The sequence below is a fragment of the Lontra canadensis genome, unplaced genomic scaffold (genome assembly GCF_010015895.1).
Source record: "Lontra canadensis isolate GAN:19392208 unplaced genomic scaffold, GSC_riverotter_1.0 scaffold43, whole genome shotgun sequence".
Taxonomy (NCBI): Eukaryota; Metazoa; Chordata; class Mammalia; order Carnivora; family Mustelidae; genus Lontra; species Lontra canadensis.
Genome location: NW_022631037.1, coordinates 10,849,148 through 10,871,861, shown reverse-complemented (window position 1 = coordinate 10,871,861; position 22,714 = coordinate 10,849,148). Strand labels below are relative to the sequence as shown.

At 50.3% G+C, this 22,714-nt stretch overlaps 1 protein-coding gene across 4 annotated transcripts in view; it reads right to left on the bottom strand.

The window, feature by feature from the left end:
- Positions 1-22,714, bottom strand: part of FAM117A (family with sequence similarity 117 member A) — a 45,014-nt gene that overhangs the window by 7,277 nt on the left and 15,023 nt on the right. Inside the window, exons 1-5 of one of the 4 annotated variants that reach the window (XM_032872144.1) lie at positions 12,299-12,316; positions 11,187-11,244; positions 10,929-11,098; positions 2,863-2,958; positions 251-361 (exon numbers count right to left, since the gene is read on the bottom strand). In XM_032872144.1, coding sequence (XP_032728035.1) covers positions 251-361; positions 2,863-2,958; positions 10,929-11,098; positions 11,187-11,244; positions 12,299-12,301 — 438 coding nt within the window. In that variant the 5' untranslated portion in view covers positions 12,302-12,316. Of the gene's footprint in view, positions 1-250; positions 362-2,862; positions 2,959-10,928; positions 11,099-11,186; positions 11,245-12,298; positions 12,390-13,754; positions 13,783-22,714 lie in introns of those variants that run through there. The other 3 variants (XM_032872141.1, XM_032872143.1, XM_032872140.1) reach the window with 3 other exon arrangements.

The following is a 22,714-nucleotide window of genomic DNA, read 5'->3' as shown; positions in this document are numbered from 1 at the left end:
GCTTCTGGAGTGTGCAGGCTCACCACTGGGTCAATGGTAAGGGGGTGTGGGGGTGGAGGGGAGAACCACTGGCCCTCCTGGGTTCACTCAGCGAGCCCGAGTTGGCACCTAAACCACCTAGGCAGCCAGGTGGCCACAGGGCAGGCAGCATCGACAGGCTCAATCAGCGACCATAAGACCTGTGAGGACCTGCCCCCACGGGGTGACGACAAGGGGCGCAGGCCCAGGAAGGGGGCGGACACATACATACCCTCAGGGCTCCCCGCACAGCATGGTCCCCTGGCAGTGGGGAGCCCCGCTCCTTCTCTTTCCCGCTGCGGCTTAGCTTCGTCCTCTGCAGCTGGTGCTTCAACTTAGAAATCTGGCAGCCCAGAGATGGGAGGGGGAAGAGGCAGGTGAAGCAAAGCTAAAGAGCACGGAGGTCCCTCCTCCCTGGTGCGGCTGCTGCCCAAGACCCATCAAAATGCCTAAGAGGAAGATGGAAAACTTCCCAGGAAAGCTCGGTGAGTTCAGAACTGATGATACGCTCATCGAGCAAGCCAGAGACCTTATGAACGAGGTATCTGCGGTTCCTGAATTTCATGTATTCCACGGATCAGTTGGAAAAATGAATCAGATGGATCAGTTTCCAAAAAATTCAAAATACGCAATGCCGAAACCATTTTTCTTTCACGAATTCCAAAGGCGTGGAATACCACGCTATTAATAGAAATGGGAAATGATTTTGAATTCACTCTTTTTTTTTTTTTTTAATTTGTCAGAGACAGAGGGAGAGAGAGAGAGCGAGCACAGGCAGACAGAGAGGCAGGCAGAAGCAGAGGGAGAAGCAGGCTCCCTGCCGAGCAAGGAGCCTGATGTGGGACTCGATCCCAGGACGCTGGGATCATGACCCGAGCCGAAGGCAGCCGCTTAACCAACTGAGCCACCCAGGCGTCCCTTGAATTCACTCTTCAAAGTCCATTTATTTACAGCTATCTCAGAGGCCCTGGGACCAGGAAGGTTGGAAGGATTTCCCCCTCATTTTATTTATTTATTTATTTTTTAAAAGATTTTATTTATTTATTTGACAGACAGAAATTACAAGTAGGCAGAGAGACAGGCAGAGAGAGGGATGGGGGGGAGCAGGCTTCCTGCTGAGCAGAGAGCCTGATGCGGGGCTCGATCCCAAGACCCTGAGATCATGACCTGAGCCGAAGGCAGAGGCTTTAACCCACTGAGCCACCCAGGCGCCCCCCCCCTCATTTTAAAGGAGACTGCACTGAGCAAGGAGCCCACGCTCAAGAGGGAGTCTCAGATTTTGTCCTGACTTCCGTATCTTGTAACAATTACGCATTATTAGAAATGGTTTGGATTATTATCCCTGTCACATGTGTAATTCTCCACCTACTCGCCCTCAGCTGGCGAAGGCTGGGGAAATGCAGATCTTTTTAAATATGGGCCCAAATTGCGGCGCCTGGGTGGCTCAGACATTAAGCGTCTGCCTTCGGCTCAGGTCATGGGGGATCTAACCCCGCATCGGGGTCCCTGCTCGGCGGGAAGCCTGCTTCTCCCTCTCCCACTCCCCCTGCTTGTGTTCCCTCTCTTGCTGTGTCTCTGTCAAATAAATAATAAAATCTTTCAAAAGACCTATCAAATAAACATCTTTTTTAATAAAAATTTATAATAAATAAATAAATATGGTTCCAAATTAAATAGGAATCAGAGAGGAGATCTGCCATACAAGTTATGACCACTGCCAAGAAGTGGTTTTAGATCTGCTCTCAGGCACCATTCACACCATGACCACGCTTAGTGTAAACACCTTGCTTACTGATCATTCCAAACTTCACATACTCTGTATTTCCCACTGGCTTTTAACTTGAAGATCATTCCCTTCACATTTTCTCTCTGTTCTTGCAACCAAGAGTGGCTCGAGGGGACTCCCAGAGGGTTGGCCCTTAGGCGCTGCCAGCTGGCGTGGCAGGTGGAGGTGGTTTATGGCCCAGGATCCCTGTCTGTGCAGCTCTCTACTCAGCCTCAGTGACTGGCATCCTCCCGAGAGAGGGGGAGGGCCAGTGAAAAGTGGGAACACAAAAATATTTTTCTCTTCTTCTAAAAATAAGGCTGGGGGAACCTGTGTGGCTCAGTGGGTTAAAGCCTCTGCCTTTGGCTCAAGTCATGAGATCCCAGAGTCCTGGGATCGAGCCCCGCACTGGGCTCTCTGTTCAGCAGAGAGCCTGCTTCCCGCCCCCTCTGCCTTCCTCTCTGCCTACTTGTGATCTCTGTCTGTCAAATAAATAAATAAAATATTAAAAAAAAAAAAAAAAGGCTGGATGGGATGCCTGGGTGGCTCAATTGTTTAAGTATCTGTCTTCAGCTCAGGTCATGATCCCAAGGTCTTAGGAGCAAGCCCCGTGTCGGGCTCCCTGCTCAGTGGGGAGCCTGCTTCTCCCTGCTACTCCCCCTGCTTGTGCTGTCAAATAAATAAATAAAATCTAAAAAAAATTTTAACAAAAAAAAAAAAAAAAAAAAGGCTGGATGCATAGTTAAGTAGGTGGTGAGGTTGGAGGCTTCCAGTTCCCAGAAACTCACTCCCTGTCTTCCTCCAGCCTCGGAATGGCTTATCCAGATACAACCCCAAAGCACACGGAGAACAGTGGCGGGTCCCACCCTGCTCCCGGCTGCTGGAGGGCACCTGTAGTCCCTCGCAAATCTCCTGCCGGTGGGAAGGTATGGACTCCTAAGCTAGGCCATGACACTGACAGGTTAGGAAAAGGCAAGTGAGACCAAAGATCTGAGGCCACTTTGGAGCAGACGCATCCACGACGCTGGGCCTAGGCAGGAGGCAGCTACAATGGCCACCGAGCCAAAGGAGTCAGTTACCTCTTTTCGGTGGTCTGTGCTGCCCCAGGACGCCGAGCGCTTGTGTGTACAGGAGCTGGCCCGCTCTCCTTCCAGCTCTTGCCAGCACAGGGGCGTCTGCAGGGAGAGAAACCCCATGAGACAGAGCGGCTTCTCAGGCAGGCTCCAGGGAAGCAGCCACTTCCTGGTCAGAAGTGGTGGCTCTCTGAAGGCTTCTCTGTCGTCTGGTCATCAGCCTCCCAAACACTGCCCGCCTCTTTTATTCTTTGAGGCTTCTCCACCTGCACTGCCTCTCTCCCAGTCCACGTCCTCCAGGAAGCCCTCCCTGATAAGCCAACAAGGCCAATCTGCTTTTACTCTCTTGTCATCTTTACACATGGATTCAAGAGCCCCAGCTATTCCAGGTGCTCCCCACGGGACAAGTCCTGCCCTCCCTATCCCAACCAGCCCCAGAAGAACACAGGCACAGGGAACCACCGGCATCCTCATTTCTTGGACCCTTTATGGGCCTGGCATAGGTCTGGGATCCTGGGAGCGTCATGCAAAACAAGTTACTAGGCGGGACTCCAGTAAGCAGTCATTACTTGGTAAAACAGGAAAAATGTCAGTAGGGGTCCCCCATCCTCCATCTTTGACCAAAGCAGGAGGCTTCCATGTAGCGCAGCATCTCCAGCTGGCTTCATGATTTTTCCCTGCACATGGACTGAATGCTGGGGGCCCCAAAGTCCGCCTGAATAGTCAGGGGAGGGGACATTCTCAGCAAGGAGGAAGCCAGAATTCTGAACTCAGCCCTGACCCTGAGCCTTCCTGGCTTTATCACAGCTCCTTCTCCTGGGCCCTGTGCTGCCCTTTGTGGGAAAAGACCTCTCAGTCGACCATATCCCCCTCCCTGGCTGCATAGGAAGGCCAAGGACCCAAGATTGAGGCAGGGGGAGTCGCAGACCCATTTCCTGGGCCCCAACCTAAGGGAGGAAGCTGTTGGCTCAAGCAGGAGGCAAAGGAGGACTAGATCACTTCCCACCACCAACAACCCCTGCTTCCATTCCAAGGGAGGGGCCCAAGGGGGAATGTTCCAGGGGAACCAGCTCTAAGTTCTCTGCACGAGCTGCCAAACCATGAGGGCCTGGGAACCATCTCTTCCAGCAGATCTGCTGACCTCCCCCGAGAGGTTGTTGCAAACAGAAAAGGGGGAGGATAAGAGCAGGGGAAAAAAAACCCAACCACTCACCACCCAACAGCTGTGAAGAAGAGCCGAGGAGGGGGTGGAGAGCAGACTGCCCCATGCGACAGCTGGACAGAGGGGCAACAGGGAGCTGAGTCTCCCTGGCTCTTCCTTCTCCCAGCTGCTGACCAGGGCCTTTCCTGTGCAACACAGCCAGGGTAAGATGGCTACCCCACCCTCCTTCCCTGACCGCGCCACAAGGAAGACCAGCCGGGGCTCCAGAGTCCGCGGCCCCCTCCTTCAGGAAGAGGGCAGGCAGCACATCCTTCAGGCCACAGCCCAAGCCCTGGAGGCAGAGCTAGCTCTGATAGCATTCGGCAACCAAGCGGCTAGCTGGTCGACTTCCCAATGCTTGCATCTCCCCGAACTGGGGTGCCAGTACACGGAGCCTCAGGAGAGCTGCTGCGCATACTGCAAACGAGGAGGTCCCCCTCTCCCACAGTCTCCTCGGCCCAGCAGACACACAAACGCATCTCCCCGCCCCGGGCTTCAAAGCCAGCCCTACAGATCGTTAGCTCTGCTCATCCAAGCTGAGTTCGCGTACAGGCCACAGAGGTGGGATGGCGAAGGTGATGATGCCCACTTCCCTTCCATCGGAAAGGTACCACACTCACAACAGCCCCACCCATTAACATCTCTTACAGGCTCTTCAACTGCCTTCTTCCTTCGGAGAGGTGTGAGGGGGTGGAAGGAGACACGTGGGTTGACAGTGGAGTCTAGAAAGGATGTGAAAATTCACGCCAAACAGGGATCATGTCTCTCGGTCCATCTTACCTCACCTCCCTCTGCTCAGCCACATCTTCTAGCAACCAGGGCCACCCCTGTGTAAACCATACACAAGGTCACTGCTTTGCCACAACACCTGGCTATGCCCTGGTCACAGATGTCGCTGTCTTACCTTCCATCCCATGGGCCCTCACCCTCGCTCTCTGTACCCAGGCAAACCTAGCTCTGCCTCCTTTCTCCCCTTACCCTGGACTTCTAAGCCTGCCCTCTCCATCTAAGAGGGCCTACCCTACCAAGTCTTCCCAGCCTGCCCCTTGGGGAGCCCATCTAACTTGTGTATCTCTTACTGACTCTCCTCTGCTCGTCTCCTCTGTACAGACAGCTCAGAGTACACATCACCCACACACCGAACATACAGTTACTGAACACACACCGCATGTCAGGTACTGCTCCAGGTGCTGGCGACACAGCCATGTGCAAAACAACAAAATTCCTTGTTCCCTTTGAGTTTATGTTCTAGCTGGGGACACAGTGATAAGTACTAAGAGAAAAACACAGCAATGAAAGGAGATAGGAATGCTAGACAGGGGAACATGATTTTAAATGTCAGGGACATCCTCAATTAAAAAGCAACATCTGAAGGAAAACGTGAAGGGGATGTGGGAGCGAGCCAGGCAGATATCTAAGGTACAAGAGATCCAGATGGCAGAAACAGCCAGTGCAAAGGCCCTGAGGCAGGAGTGAGCATGGTTTGTTTGAGAATGATAAAGAGGCAAGGCCAGTGTGGCTGGAGCAGAGTGAGCAAGAGGCAAAGCAGGAGAAGGTGAGGTCAGTTGGTGTGACAGCCTGAAAAATGGCCCTGCAAAGATACCAGATCCTGATTCCTGGAATCATGTGTGTTACCTTATATGGTAAAGTTTTTATAAATGTGATTAAGTTATGGATTCTGAGATGCTAAGATTACCCTGGGTTATCCACACAATCTGGGCCATTACAAGTGTCCTTATAAGAGAGACAGAGGGCAATCAGACACACACGGAGAAAGATAAGGTGATGTGACCACAAAGACAGATACCGGAGTGATGTGGCCACAAGCCAAGGAGCACTGGCAGCCACAGAAGCTGGAAGATGCAAGGATGGCTCTCCCAGCACCCAGCCCTGCCAGCACCTTGATCTTGGCTCAGTGAAACAGAATTCAACTTCCGGCCTCCGGATCTGTGAGAGAATCAAGTTTTGTTGTTTTAAGCCACAGAGTTTGAGATCATTTGTCACAGCAGCCCTGGGAACCTAAGACAGCAGGTCATCCTGTGCTTGAAGCCATGGACATCTGAGCATCTGTAAAGCAAGCCTATGCATGGATGTGGGCTTCGGCCCCTCCGACTGAATGGGGTGTGTCAAGAGTGGGGCCCACGCCCTGCTCCCTAGTTCCAGTGCATCTGGGCAGATGGGCGGCTTCGCCTCTGGGTCTCACAGCAGAGGTCTAAGCCGAGGTCTCCCTGAAGCACAGAAAAGCCACAGCTAAGGAAGGCTACCCTTTGAAGAGTCCCCCTTTTATTGCACAACAAGGGTCAAGCCATGCGGCAGGACGGCAGCCAGATGACCCTCTGGAAGTGGAGCTTCAGCTCACCAGACCAAAGCGTCATGTTCGTCAAGGGGATTCAGGCACTGGAACAGATTTATTTTAACACCCTGGCCCACAGGGATTAGCCGAGAGAGAAGCAGGCCCACGTACTAGCCATAAGCAACATCAGCAAACTGTACAGGACGATGATCAGATTATGCCAGCCTGGGTGGGGGTCAAAGCCAGGAAGCCTTGCCTGGGCATCCGAGCTGCCAGCGCCACATGCGGAAGGATTAACTGGGGGTGGGCATGGAGGGCAGCTTTCCAAAGAACAGCCTGTCAAAACAAGTAGGCAGGGGCGGGAGGGAGCCGAAACCCTCCGAACTGGAACCTTGTTCTCTGACCCCAACCCAACTCACTTTCCACCTGGACTCCCAGGCAAGAGTCCCGGCCGCGCGGCCTCCAGGAACCTTGGCAGGGCCTGGCAGGCCCTGGGAACATAGCTCTGCATACCTGTGTGGGGACCAAGAACAGCGTGGTGCCTGGCCTGGTGCAGATGCTCAGTGACTACGTGTGGAACATGACAGTCGGAAGGGATTCAGCCCCCGGGGGACTCTGGCGAAACACAGGCAGGAAAAGACTCTCTGAGGGTGGTCTGCCGGCCCAGGCCAGGAACTCCAGCTGGAGGTGGCCAAGGCCACTGGCCTCGGCCCTCCAGAGACTATGGAACCCTTGGATTTTCCAGCACGGACCCATTTTCAAATATTCTGTGCTGCTGTCAAGCCATCTGCTGAACAACTGGTCTTGCTTGGCAGTTTGGAAACCAGGCGCCATGCCCAGGCGCCATGCCCAGGCCCCACACCCAGGGCTGGGATGAGCAGCATGGGGGGCCGGGCAGAGCGGGAACCCGGGGTCCCATGTGTCTGCAGGATGAGACCAGCGGGGGAACTGTGCTCAAACAGTCATTCCAGCTGTGGTGAGACCATTTCCTCCCTGCAGAAGAGCGCATGGAGACATGAGGGCTTTGCATGGCAAGAAGGGAGGTGGAGACAGCACCCAACCCTGGCCCAGCCACTAGCCAGGCCGGCCCAGAGCACTCGGTGGCCGGCTTGGGTTTACCAGCTGACTTGGGGACACGGTGGTCCAGAGAGGGGAAAACGTCTTCAGACTGGCCTGAAGAAAACTGAGGAAGTCCTCCAACACACGAAGAACCTCCTCCCGATGATGGTGACTCCATCCAGGAGCCTTGCCAGTCCTCCCTGACTGGCCGCTCTGTGCCCCGCTCCCACCGTACCCAAGCTCTTCCTTGGGCTCACCCAGCTTGTCTCTGGGAGACCTGGGCAGCTCTCTCCCGTGGCTCTCCCGGTCTCAGAACATGCAGAGCTTCACAGAACACCCTATTCTACCAAATAAGACTCATCCCCCTCTCTTCCTCCCCTGCCCCAAATAATCGGAGTAACCACCTTGCAAGAAAAATTTGAGAATGCAGCATGCTCGGCTATCCAAATGACAGGTGCTCTGTGTCTGCTGCCTAAGTCAGAAACTTGCTTGGAACGGGGAGCATTCTTGTTTCCTCTAGAAACAAGAGGCTGCAGCCTTCACTAGAAGGCATGTCCCCGGGAACACCAGGGCTGACGTGGTTTCCAAAAACACACACTCTAGCTGCTGGCTCTGGGGTTGGGGGGCGGGGGGCAAACAGGAGGGCAGAAGTGAGGGCCTGTCTGCCAGACACAGCAGGAGTCCTAACACTGGTATGTCTGGAAGAGAAGGGGCAAAAGGCAAGGGAAGGGCTCAGAGGAAGGAGGGAAAGGTGCCGGCCTCAATTTATTTTTTTTTTTTTAACAACATAAAAGCTTTCAAGGACTTTGGTAAATCCTGCCTCCCTACTTTCCCTCTACCTTTGTCCATGCTCCCTTGTAGCTCCCCAATAAAACCCCTCCCTCATCTCTAGTCCGTTCTGGGGATATGCCCGTGCTGCAGAGAGAAGGAATACCAATCACTTAGGAGAGCGTAGGAGAGCCTCAGGGCTTCCCGGTGTAATGCCAGTGTTGAAGGAGGTAGCCTGTGCCAGGCTGGGGAGGAGTGGGGGCCTCAAGCAAAAATGTAACTGGAGCCCCAAGTCCAGAAGCCAAAAATTCCCAGAAGGCCAGCACTGAAAGATGGGCAGGATGCATACTTTGGTTTGGATGCCTACGTTGATCAGAATTCTCCCACATGTTGACTCCGGCCACAATATTGACAGGTTGCTAAGAGTTCCTCGAGGGCTGGAGCCCATCCCGGGAAAAGAGGAAAGCTGCACAGCCTGGCCTTGCCAGACCCACGGAGGCGCATCGCTGACCTCTGTCTCGCCGTGGCAAGAAGCCCAGACTTGTTATATAAAAGATCTGGCCTGCAGCTGGAGCCCGAGCAAAAACACACAGCCTAGAGCCCAGGCCTCTAAATCCCGCCAGGGAACTTCTGAGGCCAACCCTCCCTTGAGTTGACAAAGAGAACACTCTCCAAGGAGTGGGGTAGAGGCTTCCTAGAAGGTCGGTGGCCGGAAGTGACAGGGGCAGGGAGAGGTGGGAAGCCCGCAGCTGACAAAGGGGGATGTCACACTTGAGCTTGCACACTGGAAGGAGCCTTGGGTCCTGTCCTCCTGGAAGCCCTGCTTGACTAGATACCTTCTTTGAATTAAACCCTCCTCTCCGAAGAGAAGGGAGTGTGTACTCCAGGCCTGTGAGGGCAAAGCAGAAGGCGTCTTACTCAGCCTTTCCCAAGGATACAGGGCACAGCAGTGCCTGGGGCTCCAAGGAGGCAGGCCCCTGCTGTCCATCACTGGAGCGTGTCCTCCCTTCGCATTCTGTCCGTAGATCGAAAGAGGGCCACTGATCTCAGCTGCGGCAAATTCCTTCTGGTTCAAGGTGGGGCATTCCCATGAGAATTTCTCTCCTCTAAACCATGCCAAACATTTGGCCCCATCTCATCCCTTGGCTGTCTGTTCACTGGCCTTCATGGAACTGGCATTCAGACTCACAGAGGCCAAATCTTGTTCTCATTTCCTTATCCTTCATTCCAACATGCCGAGAACAGTACTGGGCATTCAGACGTTCACTAGCAACTTTGAAAATGGAGCTTACTAAAAAAAAATAATAAATAAAAGCAAGGGACCAACGGGATGTGCACAGAAGAGGCAGGGGGTTGTGAGGGAACGAAACACTTTCATGCTGGGCTGTCACCCCACCTGCAAGCAAGCCGAGCGGGTACACGCTCCCGGCTTGCAAAGGAAGAGCTCACTTGCCCAGGACCCCCCAGGATGCAGGCCTGCTTCTGAGGCCCCATGCTACCCACCCTGTTTCCTCTTTCCTGAGAACAAGTCGTTTGTTCTGAAGTCGAAGAGGAATGGGTTTATGTGTCAAAAGGGAAAAGACTGGACTCAACTGCTAAGAATGATGAAGTCCTGAATCAGATTAAGAAGTATCTTTGGGGGCACCTGGGTGGCTCAGTGGGTTAAAGCCTCTGCCTTCGGCTCAGGTGGTGATCCCAGTGTCCTGGGATCGAGCCCCACATCGGGCTCTCTGCTTGGCGGGGAGCCTACTTCCTCCTCTCTCTCTGCCTGCCTCTCTGCCTACTTGTGATCTCTGTCTGTCAAATAAATGAATAAAATCTTTAAAAAAAAAAAAGTATCTTTGTATGGGGTGCCTGGGTGGCTCAGTCAGTTAGCTGAGAGTCCAACTCTTGATTCTGCTCAGGTAGTGATCTCAGGGTCATGAGATCCAGCCCCAAGTTGGGCTCTGGGCTCAACAGGGAGTCTGCTTGGAATTCTCTCTCTCTCTCTCTGCCCCTCCCCACCCCTGCATGTGCACTCTCTCCCTCTCTCTCAAATAAATAAATAAATCTTTAAAAAAAAAAAAAAAGAAATATCTTTGTATAATTTTACATAGGAGATGACCCCTTGCTCAGGTGAACACTATCTTATTCGAAAACTGGCCAAGGGGCCAGGTGACCCGAGGAGTTTCCTTCGAAGTTCAGGATTCTTATTGAAAAGACCACCAGGAAGAAAAATACTGACAGGAGGACCTGGGCTCCAAAGGACTTAAACAGTCCCACTGGACTCCAGTGGGCTGCTGGCTAGGGCTGGGAGTCTTCACAATCTGAGAGCTTTCCACTCCTACTGCTTTCCAATCTATCCCGGCTCAAGACACTTTCTGGCCCCCTCTCCCAGTTGTCTGGGGAATGCAAACTCGGTTGAATGTTGGCCTGCTTAATTTTAGAAAGGTAAAGCTCATTTTTGAAAACCTAGAAGAGATTCCAAAGTCAACTCTTGCTTACCCACAAACAAATACTCAAAGCCGGACTGGGAAACCCAGACTGACTTCTCTTTTCCACCAGCCAGGTGGGATGCAAGCTCGTTTTCACGGTAGGTTTACAGACAAAACTGAGCTGGTAAGTATCAGATGCTGAGAAGCCACATGGTAAAGACGTACAGCCAAAACGCAGGACAGATCATGTCAGTGACTGAGAGTTGTAAGTAGACCAAAGGCCTCCTGAGCCAGCCCCCGCCCCCATCCCTATCCCCTTAGGAGAACGCGTCATTACCTGGGTGGCCTTGTCATTGGTACAGGAGGTGAAGGCCCCATCGGCATCTCGTGGCCACTGGCCCAGAAGGTAGGAGCTGAGGATGGTGTCCAGGGAGAATGTACGCCGGACCTGGGGCGGCTGAGGCCTACACACTGACTTTTCTGGGGCCACGGAGCATGGGACGCTGGCTGGAAGAGAGCACAGCCCGCACACCTTGACGTCAGCATGGAGGAAGGAGACGAGTAACCAATCCTCTGTCTCCTAGGAAAGCCTCACCTGACGGCCATGTCTTCACTTGTATCCACCTCCATTCTAAAAGGTTATTTGAAGAGGCCTAGAAAAGCAAATACAGTCTGACCGGAGCTATCCTGACTTAACCAGCTGGTCTTTATCACTGGAAACAATTTACATCATTTTACTTCAGAAAAGGGGTGATTTTATACATGTCTTCTTTCTCCTGTTCCTAAAGGACCAGGAGCCCTGAACTCCTAAGTCTCAAAGTTCCTGAGGGCAGGACTGTTTCCCATCATTAATGAGGGAACTCTAAGGGGCCCCAAAACAAGCTTTTATCCTCTGCCCTGCCTCTCTCCGGCACCCACTGCAGGGCTCCTGAAAACTGCACAAATTCAACCCAATTAACTGAAAAACTCTTCACACGTCCTTCATGACTGGTTAGCTCAGGGAACCTAGGTGACTGAGACAAAGAGAACAAAAGAACTCCTTTCAACCATCCAGGATGGAGGAATCTAGCTTAGGAAAATCAGTCTTTTGGTTCCCTCCTCTGTCTCCCCTCTTCTGGCTAAATTGGACAAAAATAAAGCAATTATAAATCCATCCATTTAAATTTTACCTTGGTTAAAGCTTTTTGGGAGATGGTAAAAACTGAGGCTGCTGATAAAATCTAAGGGTTCCGGAATCATCTGTTAAGTTTCAATCATCTGGGTTGACCCTGCTTTCCACAGCCACATTCAGAACATTCTATCTTGGGGTGCCTGGGGGGCTCAAATGGTTAAGCATCTGTCTGCCTTTGGCTCAGTCATGATTTCCAGGTCCTGGGATCAAGCCCCACGTTGTTGGGGGGTGGTCCCAGCTCAGCGGGGAGTCTGCTTCTCTCTCTCCCCCTGCTTGAGCTCTCTCTGTCTCTGTATCTCTCTCAAATGAATAAATTTTTTTAAAAACCTTAAAAAAAATTCTATCTTAAGATCTGTAAAGGCTCTTTCAACAGAGCAAAACGTTTTCACATCTGTAGCAATCCCTTGATAATTCGTGTGTGCATTAAGCAGAGCAAAAGGAACTAGGGATCGTAGGTATAAATAAACTTGAAGGGCTTTATATTAAAAACACACCAACAGGCTGGCAGGTCCTCAAAAAGTTAAACATAAAATTACCATATGATCCAGTGATTGCACTTCTAGGTAAACATACAAAAGAACTGAAAGCAGGGTCTTGGTCACTCGTGTTCATAGCAGCGCCATTCTCGACAACCAAGTAGAAACAACCCAATGTCCATCAATGGGTGAATGGCTAAACCAACTGTGGTGTTATACATGCAATGGGCCATTAGTCTCAAAGGGGGATGAAATTCGGACTCATTCTACAATACGACGAAGCTTCAAAACATTATACTAAGTGAAATAAGACAGAAACAAAAGGACAAATACTGTTTCCACTTCTAGAAAGCTTAGGGGCAGAAAGTAGAATAGTGGTTACCAGGGATTTAGGGGGTAAAGGGAATGCAGAGTTTTCATGGGCACAGAGTTTCTGCTTGGCATGATGATAATGTTCTGGAAATGGATGGTAGGGAGGTTTGCACAATATCGTGAACATACTTAATGCCACCGAATAATGAACTTGAAATGGTTAAATGGTAAAATTTATGTTAAGCATTTACCATGATAGAGAAGGAGATGCTAACCACACTGTATATTCTCTAAATCTGTTTACCTACTTATACACATTTTGACATAGTTGAAGTCAACGTGAAATATACATTACGTTCTGCTTTGTTCTACCCATTTCATATACCCACTTCCAAGTATCAACAATCTACTTATTTGCCATTTCCAATGACTACATAATATCCCACTAGGTTGGTATACAGTTGCCTGCTTAGCCACTCCCATATTATTGGGCATTTGAAGGGTCTCCCTGCCCACAATCTGGACATCACAAATGTTACTGCCTGTATAATTTTCAGGCAGTTTTTTCTAATTCCTGGCATATTTCTGAGTCCTCTCCCTCAGCTATCATATGTGTTCATTTAAAACAGAAGAAAATGGGGCGCCTGGGTGGCTCAGTGGGTTAAAGCCTCTGCCTTCGGCTCAGGTCATGATCCCAGGCTTCTGGGATCAAGCCCCGCATCGGGAATCCCTGCTCAGCAGGGAGCCTGCTTCCTCCTCTCTCTCTCTGCCTGCCTCTCTGCCTACTTGTGATCTCCGTCTGTCAAATAAATAAATAAAATCTTAAAAAAAAAAAAAAAAAAAAAAACAGAAGAAAATGACACACTGCAATAGTAGTAAGTGTGAACTGCAAAAAAGTCAGGAAATATACAAACAGAAAGAAAAACCTCCACTCTCAATACCCAGAGATAAGCCCCGCAATGCTATGAGATAAACCTTTGTCCGCTGGACTGCTGTGTGCTTTAAATAAAAAATGGGATCATGCTGTACATATTGTTTTGTAATATGTTTTCACCTTATACCATAAACACTTTTCCAAATAGTACATACTGGCCTGCAAGATACCCTTTTAAAAGATCTTTAACATTTCTGTTAAAACTCTTCAAAAGTTCATTTTCGTTTTCGAAGACAGTAGCCAAAGGCCTTATGTCCTGGTCCCACTTACCTTTCCTGTACATTTCACTCCTCCTCAAGGTCTCTGTGTCCTGGACAAGCTGTACAATGCACCATTTCCCACCATGTCCTGTGCCTTCCCTCCTCTGACGTTTTGCACAGGTGGCCAGAGTTGGTATCTGCCCCATGTGTCCGGGCCAGCCTAATTGTCTCCACCTCCACAAAGCCTGCTGGATTCCTTGGAAGAATTTTCTAACTTCCCCCAGCACTTTGTACTCATTTAGTACCTAGAAACCTCTCTCTTGGACTATGGATATTTTAACTCTGAGATAATAAACAACCTGTGGCCAAGGACTGTCTCTAATTTATCTTTGTACCCCACACAGTGCTGAGAACACAGGGCTGGTGATTGGCAGATGCCTAAGTTTTCATATAAAATTTAAAAAACCGTTACTACAAGGGAATCTACTCTAATCAGATCAGGGATTTGAAGTCTGTCTGCCTTGTGCATCCATGCTCAACCCCCTCCCCATGAGTAAAGCCCCCAGGGCTGCTTGTCTCTTTCTTTCTCTGGCTCAGGAAGGCCTGGCCTCTCTCTTCTCCTCCTTGGGCCTTGTCACCCAGTCAGTCAGTGACAGGCATGCTGGGTTCAAGTCCCAACTTCACGTCCCCCATTTGCAGTAAGCCACTCTTTCTCCTGTCCTAGGTTTAAGATTAAAAGATGGCAATCCAGGGGCGCCTGGGTGGCTCAGTGGGTTAAAGCCTTTGCCTTCAGCTCAGGTCATGGTCCCAGGGTCCTGGGATAGAGCCCCACATCAGGCTCTCTGCTCAGCAGGGAGCCTGCTTCCCTTCCTCTCTCTCTTCCTGCCTCTCTGCCTACTTGTAATCTCTGTCAAATAAATAAAATCTTTTAAATAAATAAATAAATAAATAAAAGGTGGCAATCCAGATATTTTGGGGAGGTTTTGACGCATGCTGGTCAGACACAACACCGCTGCCCTGTGGGCCTCCAAAACTGTCTTAGGAGAGCCTAGGGATGAGGCGGGCGGCAGCCCCAGAAAGTGAGTTTACGGGATCACATGACAGAGCCGCAGAGAGGCAGGTGGGAAGCAGATGAGGAAGAGGCTGGCATAAAGGCCAGAATGTGGTGATCCTGACAGCCGCTTCATCGGTGTGCGGAAGAGGGGCCAGGACTCCTAGGCAGGGAAAACAGTGAGGAGGGAATCTCTGGCAACAGCCTCACCCAGCCTTCCCCCAGAAACTGCTGCAAAAGTCTCATGGAGATTTTTCTTTTACCGAGACCATGAGGGCTCTCTGGTATCTACAGAGAACTTTTAAATTTCACCCCATCTGCAAAGTCCTTTCTGGGTCTTTACTCTCCCATCAGCCCCAAAAGGGGCTGGGGGGTGGGCGGGGACTGTAAGGGAACCGAGGCCCAGAGTGGGCCAGTCTCATACCGGACTCGGTTGCCCATGAGGTCTGAGGCAGTCCGACACCTAAACCCAAGTCTCCTTCCTCCTCAATCACCCCATTTGGGCTCCTGGCCCTTCAGCATCAGAAACACTCTCTGAGGTTGCAGTGGACACCTGCCTAGACACCGGCCGGAAGGACCGTCTTTAGAGCACCTTTTTAGGGAAGGGAGTCTTTTGATGGCAGCCATTATCCAGGTGTCTGTACTGACTTTCTGTTTTTCAGGTTGGTTGGGTTTTTCTTTTTTTCTTTTTCTTTCTTTCTTTCTTTCTTTCTTTCTTTCTTTCTTTCTTTTTTTTTTTTTTGAAGTTTTTGAAACCTTGGCATTCTACGATCTCCCAGGGATAATTTAAAGCACACCCATTTGATAACTGTTCGCACTACCCCTCATAATCCACCCTACTCGTGAGCTACAGTAGGAATCCAAGCTTAAGGGTGGCAATCAGAGATGGGACCATATTCATAGTACCCCTGGGGTAAGGCAGAACTCAGAATCCTAGAATATGTGGTTGAGAATCCAACCACCCACTCTGGTCAACTCTACATGCTTTCTGGCTACCTTTGATCAAAGTGATTCACAAAGACTCTGAGGGCGTCATGGGTCCTGACTTGCTCTTCCATATACCAACCGCCCCCCACCACACACACACACACACAAAGAAAGAAACACAGAAAAAAGGGAAGAAAACAACATGGGGATGGGAGATAGGAATGGAGAGAAACGGAGGACCCCAATCCAGGACCAGTGACCCCTGATGCCCTTCTCTCTGCCAGACCTGCAAGGACCTCACTGCATCCAAGTCAAACCTGGAGGTCTTGCCTCAGTTTTTTTTCCTTCAAGGAGGCAGCCTTATTTCTAGGGTGACCACATCTTACCACTGGCATAGCTCCTGTCAGTCACAAGGTGACAGAATCACCTTCTGTCTCAAGACACCTCAGCAAGTCCCCACTTCCCCTCCCCAGGCCCCAATTCTTGGCAGTCCTGACACCTCTGAAGAGAGTTAAAATGCCATGTTTCCTTCATGCCCAGAAAATGAGGGGGGCACTTTTTGAAAAATTCAATTTTGATAGGAAACGAAAACTCACCACTTACTTCAGAAACCTCATCCTAAGTGGTTTGGCGAGCACCTGCTGATGTGGGTTCTGAAACCGATGAAGGGCTAAACCCATGTGTCAAGTTCCCCCCAAGTACAACACAAACCAAAGCTAGAATCAGACAGTGACGGGTCTTGTGCCATCCTCCAAGGTGCAACGGTGGAGTGTGAGCAGTGTGGTCCCCAAGAGGTCAGATGTGAGGGACCCACTTCTTAAAGATTTTATTTATTTATTGGACAGACAGAGATCACAAGTAGGCAGAGAGGCAGGCAGAGAGAGAGGAGGAAGCAGGCTCCCTACTGAGCAGAGAGCCCGATGCGGGGCTTGATCCCAGGACCCTGGGATCATGACCTGAGCCGAAGGCAGAGACTTTAACCCACTGAGCCACCCAGGCGCCCCGAGGGACCCACTTCTGACCAAGGCTCCAAAAGGACCCACTTCTGACCTTCCTCCTGATGGGATTTCAGCCAACACCACCCAACCTCCCTGGGCCTGCTCTCCCATCTGGCAAGTGGGAGCTCATGCCCAGCCTACAGCGCTTCCTAGCAATGCTCTCAAGAACAGAGGGTGAGAGGCAAAGCTACTTGAAGTCTTCGCTAGAAAGCTTATGTCAAACCAGTTAACATCACTTAAACCCTCCCTCCTCCACAATTCTTTAGGATACAGGGTCAGGTAAAGGAACTTAGAAAAGGATTCAGCCCAGAAAAGATGCACAGAATGAGTTCCAGCCACACTGTCCCTTGGGACACATGGACGGAGTGACAGCCTACCCCAGCACGGACACCGCCTTGAGGAACTGGTGGACAGGCTGCCTGCGTATGCCCGTGCTGCCCACGGGGGCCCTAACTCTGTGAGGAACGTCCCCAAAGAAATCTCACAAGTGAGCGTAGTTCAAACAGGAGCTCGTGGGCTTCTCCCTCATGGAATATACCAGAAAGATCTGGGGACTGGGTTCTGCCCCGCCGTTGTATGATTATGGTCAACGAAGAAGCGTTGAGAAGTCACAACGGCTGTTTGTGGTTGGAAGCTGAACTGGTTTCATTTCTGGAAAGTACCCCTCTCTCGGATTTGGGAAACGGGGGCGGAGGGTTAAGAGGACCATCGGCTCCCCTGTCTGAGCAGGGACGCCCAGATCGTGCCAGGCCATGACAAAGCAGCAGGCTGCGGGGGCCCCGGCTGGGTGCCTGCGGAGGGTGGAGTGTCCTGTTTACGGCGCGGTGGGGTTTTATCGGCCCATCGCATGCAGCCGCCTCCACAGCCCAACCACCTGGCGAAGCACCCTGGCACAGGGCCAGGCCATTTCACCAGGCAGCGGCGGATGCTGGGGTTCTTGGGCAACAGCAAATGGAAAAAAACAAAACAAAACAGCACACACCGGAGATAAGACGCCTTGGGTGCTATCTTCCAGAGCCACCGGCTTCTGTTTCCCAACTGCTGCATGTGTAAGGCTGCAGGGACAGGGGCTCTGAGTGCAGACAGCCAGCGGTCAGGTGTCTGTGCTTTGGGGGAGGAGTCTACCGGTAAAAAGCAAAGAGCAGACCAGACACTGGACCAAAAGCGGCCAAGAGGGGCCTGGCGCACCACCAGGGACTGACTGATTCCTCCGGCGGGACTTTGAGTGCCCACACCGAGCCCGTCTACAACCACTGCTGACACCAGAGGAGGAACACCAGAAGCTGCAGGTGAAGGTGAAGTGCTCGAGGCCGCTGCGATCCCTAGGGGCCAGGCTACCAGACACAAATCCCGGGGGACACCCCCCCCCAGCAAATGACACTTCAGAAGGACCAGCAAACTCTCTCTGCGCCTCTCTCCTGTCCCTGGCTCAGGCCGGACCACGCCAGCAAATCCCTGCCCCAGGAACCCAGAAGAGGAGGATGACAGCACTCAGAAGAAGGGCAGGAGGGCGTCAGGGGAAGGCAGCAGACGAGGCAGGAAGTGAGGCTTCTGGGGCTGCCTTTCTCAGCTTGGCCAGAGACAGAGCATGGGGTGAAGGTTTGGCAGCTCACAGGGAGAAAGCAGCCACTGGCCACAGGGTCCCAGCTGGGGGGCGATGTCACTCTTCTTACCACCTCTGAAGCGAAATAGAAACCTGGGAAATGAGACGAGGCTACTCTCCCCCACCCAAAATACCCAAGAAGGACAGCCAAAGAGCTCATACGCGTGGCCCAAACTCAACAGTTAGCTGGTCTAACAAAGGAGGTACGAGTCACTTTCTCCTGCTGTGGGGGCTCTGAATCATTATTAGCACCAGCCTTCCACCTCTCCTCTTAGAGATAGCTTGCGGTACCAGAAGCTTTACCTATGCTGGAAGAAATAAGAAAATGCAGATGAGCAAGAAGAGAAAAATAAAAACAGGGCCTGTCCCCGGCCCTGAGATCACCGCCTGTCCACATCCTTCCTGGTCTCTCCCCATGCACACATGTACGTGTGTCTTTTTAATAAAATGAGATCCTATTATACGTGTTTTTCTGCCATCTGCTTATTTCCATCACGCATCTTCCTTTGGAAAAGAGGAGTAGGCAGGGGCAGGGCAGCCTAGGAAGCGGAGGCCGGGCACAAGGCTGGCCATCAAGGGAGCAGGTCCTGCCCTGTCCACCCCAACCCCCCAACCCCAGCTATGATACAGTACTTCTGCTGGGGGCCAGGAGGGAGAGGGGATATGTCAATCTGGAGAGGAACAAAGTAAACCAGGGCATCAGAATTTCTAAACATTCCCCCAATAACAGATTGGCAGTAAGTAGGGGAAGTTCCTTCCAGCAGCTTGACAGGGATTCCTCTTTCCATTTCAGTCCTGTGTTGGGATTAAACACTGCAGGCAATCTTCTGAGCGATGTGTGATCCAGAGCCACTGAACCACTTAACTCAGGGACGTGTGGGTTCAGGAGGGAAGTTGTGGTCAAACTGAAATCCCCACTTAATGACGGTACAAGAGTAAGAAGCCCTCCTTGGAAAGCCCAAGGAGACCCCATCCATCCCCAGCTGGGAAAATTACACCTGGGGCTCCGAGCGCTCTCAACACCAAGCAGAGAGCTCACTTCAGCCACAGCAGGGAGAAGCAGCTACAGAAACGAGAGTTAAAAAGAAAGAAGGAAAGAAGAGGGACGTCGCATTTCCCTGACCAAGGAGGCTTCTCTAAAGAGAGAAGATGATAGTTGTATATGCATGGAAAACGAACTCAGCCGGGCCCTGAATTAATGACTAATTCCACGGTTAAGGGTGCAGCTCATGCAAAAGCCTTTCTGGGCTCTGTGTCTGACTTCCCAGCACGCAGAACACATCTATGGGAAGCTGAAGAGAAGGGCCAGGAGAAACCCATCTAGAGAGGTCACTGTGCAGAAAGAAAGAAAGAACACTGAGTCTGTATCAGCAGGGAGGGAAAAGGGCGATCCCAAGTGTGTGCGCACGCGCATGGATAAGGAACAGACAGCATTTCTGTAGACGGTTGTTCGATTCTCAAGAAGCTGCAGTTAGAAGAGAAGGAAGTGGTGTGAACTCTTCACCTTTTATCTGAATTCTCTGAAGAGTTCTGTAGGATTTCAACATATTTAAAACAAAACAAAATACTAGCAGTTAGTGATTGGAGCAGGCTTTCCTTTGGGAGCCGTTCCTTGGCCTCTGCAAGAACAGAAATAGCACATAGCCTGGCCCTCTCCATCTTAAAAAAAAAAAAAAAAAGTCCCCACTGATGGTTATTTGGGAGTGACCAATCTCTAAACTCAGAAGACAGGCATAAACCCTTGAGGATCTCCACTTCTCACAACAGTCTGATTCCTATCAAGGCAAGAAGAAATCACGACATCCAGCCAGCCCTCAGGTAGTCTTGGAAGATAAGTGAGGGAGCGGCAAAAACAGAGATCAAGGAGGTTCGTTAATAAACCCCGTGAGAGGGGCGCCTGGGTGGCTCAGTGGGTTAAAGCCTCTGCCTTCAGCTCAGGTCATGATCTCAGGGTCCTGGGATCGAGCCCCGCATCGGGTTCTCTGCTCAGCAGGGAGCCTGCTTCCCCCACTATCTCTCTGCCTGCCTCTCTGCCTACTTGTGATCTCTGTCAAATACATAAATAAAATCTTAAAAATATAAAAATTAAAAAAAAAAAACCCGTGAGAGGACAGCTGTGATTGAAACTTGCGGATTCCTACTCTAACAGCACGCATCCTATATGCTCATGAACTCATTCATCTATGGAAGAGAAGGGAGAGCTTCCAAGGGGTCACAGTAGGGGCCTGTGATACAGATCTTTCTTCCTCAGAAGACTTGTGACAATTGGATCCCCACCCCTGTGTTCCACTGTCAGACTCAACTGTCACGACCACCTGGCTGCTTTGGTTCAGGAACCAGTCCACGGGTTGGAAGGGTTCTAGTCCTTTCCCTTGCTAGGAACCAGGGTGATCATACCTGGGTCTCAGGAATCCTGTTTTACCCACTGGGCATCTTGGGTGAGTCAAGGGGGAGAAGACAATTAAAAAAACGAAAGATTCCTCTTCTAGTGAGGAGAGCGGAAACTGCATGAAAGAAAAGGAGAACAGAATTACAGCTAACTCCCAAATAGCCAAAAAATTTCTGCTTTGTGAACCAACTTATTTTTAGCTCCATCCAGCCTGCTTTCCCCTGACCTGAAGGAAACTGCCAGATAGCAATATATGTGTAAGCAACTATTACTCAATTTAGTATCAATACCAAGTCATACAAAACACCTAGTCTTTGACAGAATTTGATTGAACCCGTTTTGTTGCCTTCCCCCCAACCTATGACTTCCATAATATAAAAAAAAGTTTATTCCTCTTTTGAACTTCTCATGTCCATACTCATGTCCATTAGTGCTAATTCAGAACTAGCCTTATTGCAACTCTCAAAGTAATCTCTTAGCCAGGAAGAGCCACCAGTGGGTGCCAAGCCACTGGGAGAAACACTACAGGGAACAAAATGTTTAAATAAACGCCGAAGTATCAAAAACCATTTATCAAAAGAAGAATGTATTTTTACAGTGGGAAATCTGCTGGTGGTCACCACCTCATGTGATCAAGTTCAGCCATTACTCTTAAGGGACACTCTGACCTAATGTACCTCCTAAAGTGATATAAAGTACCCAACTTCACCCATGAAATGTTCTTGCCAGGAGTGTTTTACCAGAACCAAATCAGGCCCCAGACCTAACTTTCTAGTTACAGGAAATATAGGGGATAGAAGAACAAGCTAAATGCCACCATGAAAAAAACAGCCAGAAAAATCCAGAATGTGGGAGAGCTAGAAGGCAGAACTGGTTCATGCTTTTCAAAGTCCTTGAAAACCAAAAACCAAAAACACGAGTGGAAGGGGATTTCTTGATAAACTTTTTAAAAAGACATAACCGGGGCATCTGGGTGGCTCAGTCAGTGAAGCGGTTGCCTTCAGCTCCGGTCATGATCTCAGGGTCCTGGGATTGAGCCCCATGTGGGGCTCTCTGCTAGGCAGGGAACCTGCTTCCTCCTCTTCATCTGCCTGCAGCTCCCCCTACTTGTGCTCTCTCATGCTCTCAAATAAGTAAAATCTTTAAAAAATAAAATAAAAATAAAAAGATATAACCAAACGAGAGTCTTTACTGGATTCTGGCTCAAAGGCAAAAACAAGGGGCACCTGACCAGCTCAATCAGTAGAGCAAGCGACTCCTGATCTTGGGGTTGTAAGTAACAGCCCCACGTTGGGTGTTGAGATTGCTAAAAAAAAAAAAAAAAAAAAAAAAAAAAAGGACGTCTGGGTGGCTCAGTTGGTTAAGCAGCTGCCTTCGGCTCAGGTCATGATCCCAGCGTCCTGGGATCGAGTCCCACATCGGGCTCCTTGCTTGGCGGGGAACCTGCTTCTCCCTCTGCCTCTGCCTGCCATTCTGTCTGCCTGTGCTCGCTCGCTCTCTCTCTCTCTCTCTCTCTCTCTGATAAATAAATAAAATCTTAAAAAAAAAATTGTTTAAAAAAAAACCTTAAATATAAACAAACAAACAAGAGCAATCAAAGGGGCAATTTGAAAATGGACTGGATACTAGATGATATGGGATTACAGATAATTTCATTAGGGTAATAATGTTATCATGATTATGTAGAAGAATGCCCTTACTCTCAGCAGATACCATTGTGGCTAAGGGCAAAAAGTGTCATGATGCGTGCAATTTATTTTCAAACAGTTCAAAACAAATAAACAAAACACACATATAGACGCATATATAAGTCTAGACACACACATATGTAATCCCCAGAAGGAGAGAAAAGAGATTTGACAAATGCAACAAAAAGTTATCGGTGAGTCTAGGTGAAAGATAAATGGGTATGCCGTGCTTACAACTTTTCTGTAGGTTTGAATTTCTTCCAAAATAAAGTTGTGAGGGGGGGGGGGAACCGGCTTAATTTGGAAGGATGAAAATTCAGTTCACTCCTCAGCAAGGATTTAAACCCTTTAGCGTTTGGATCTTGGCAGGTTGT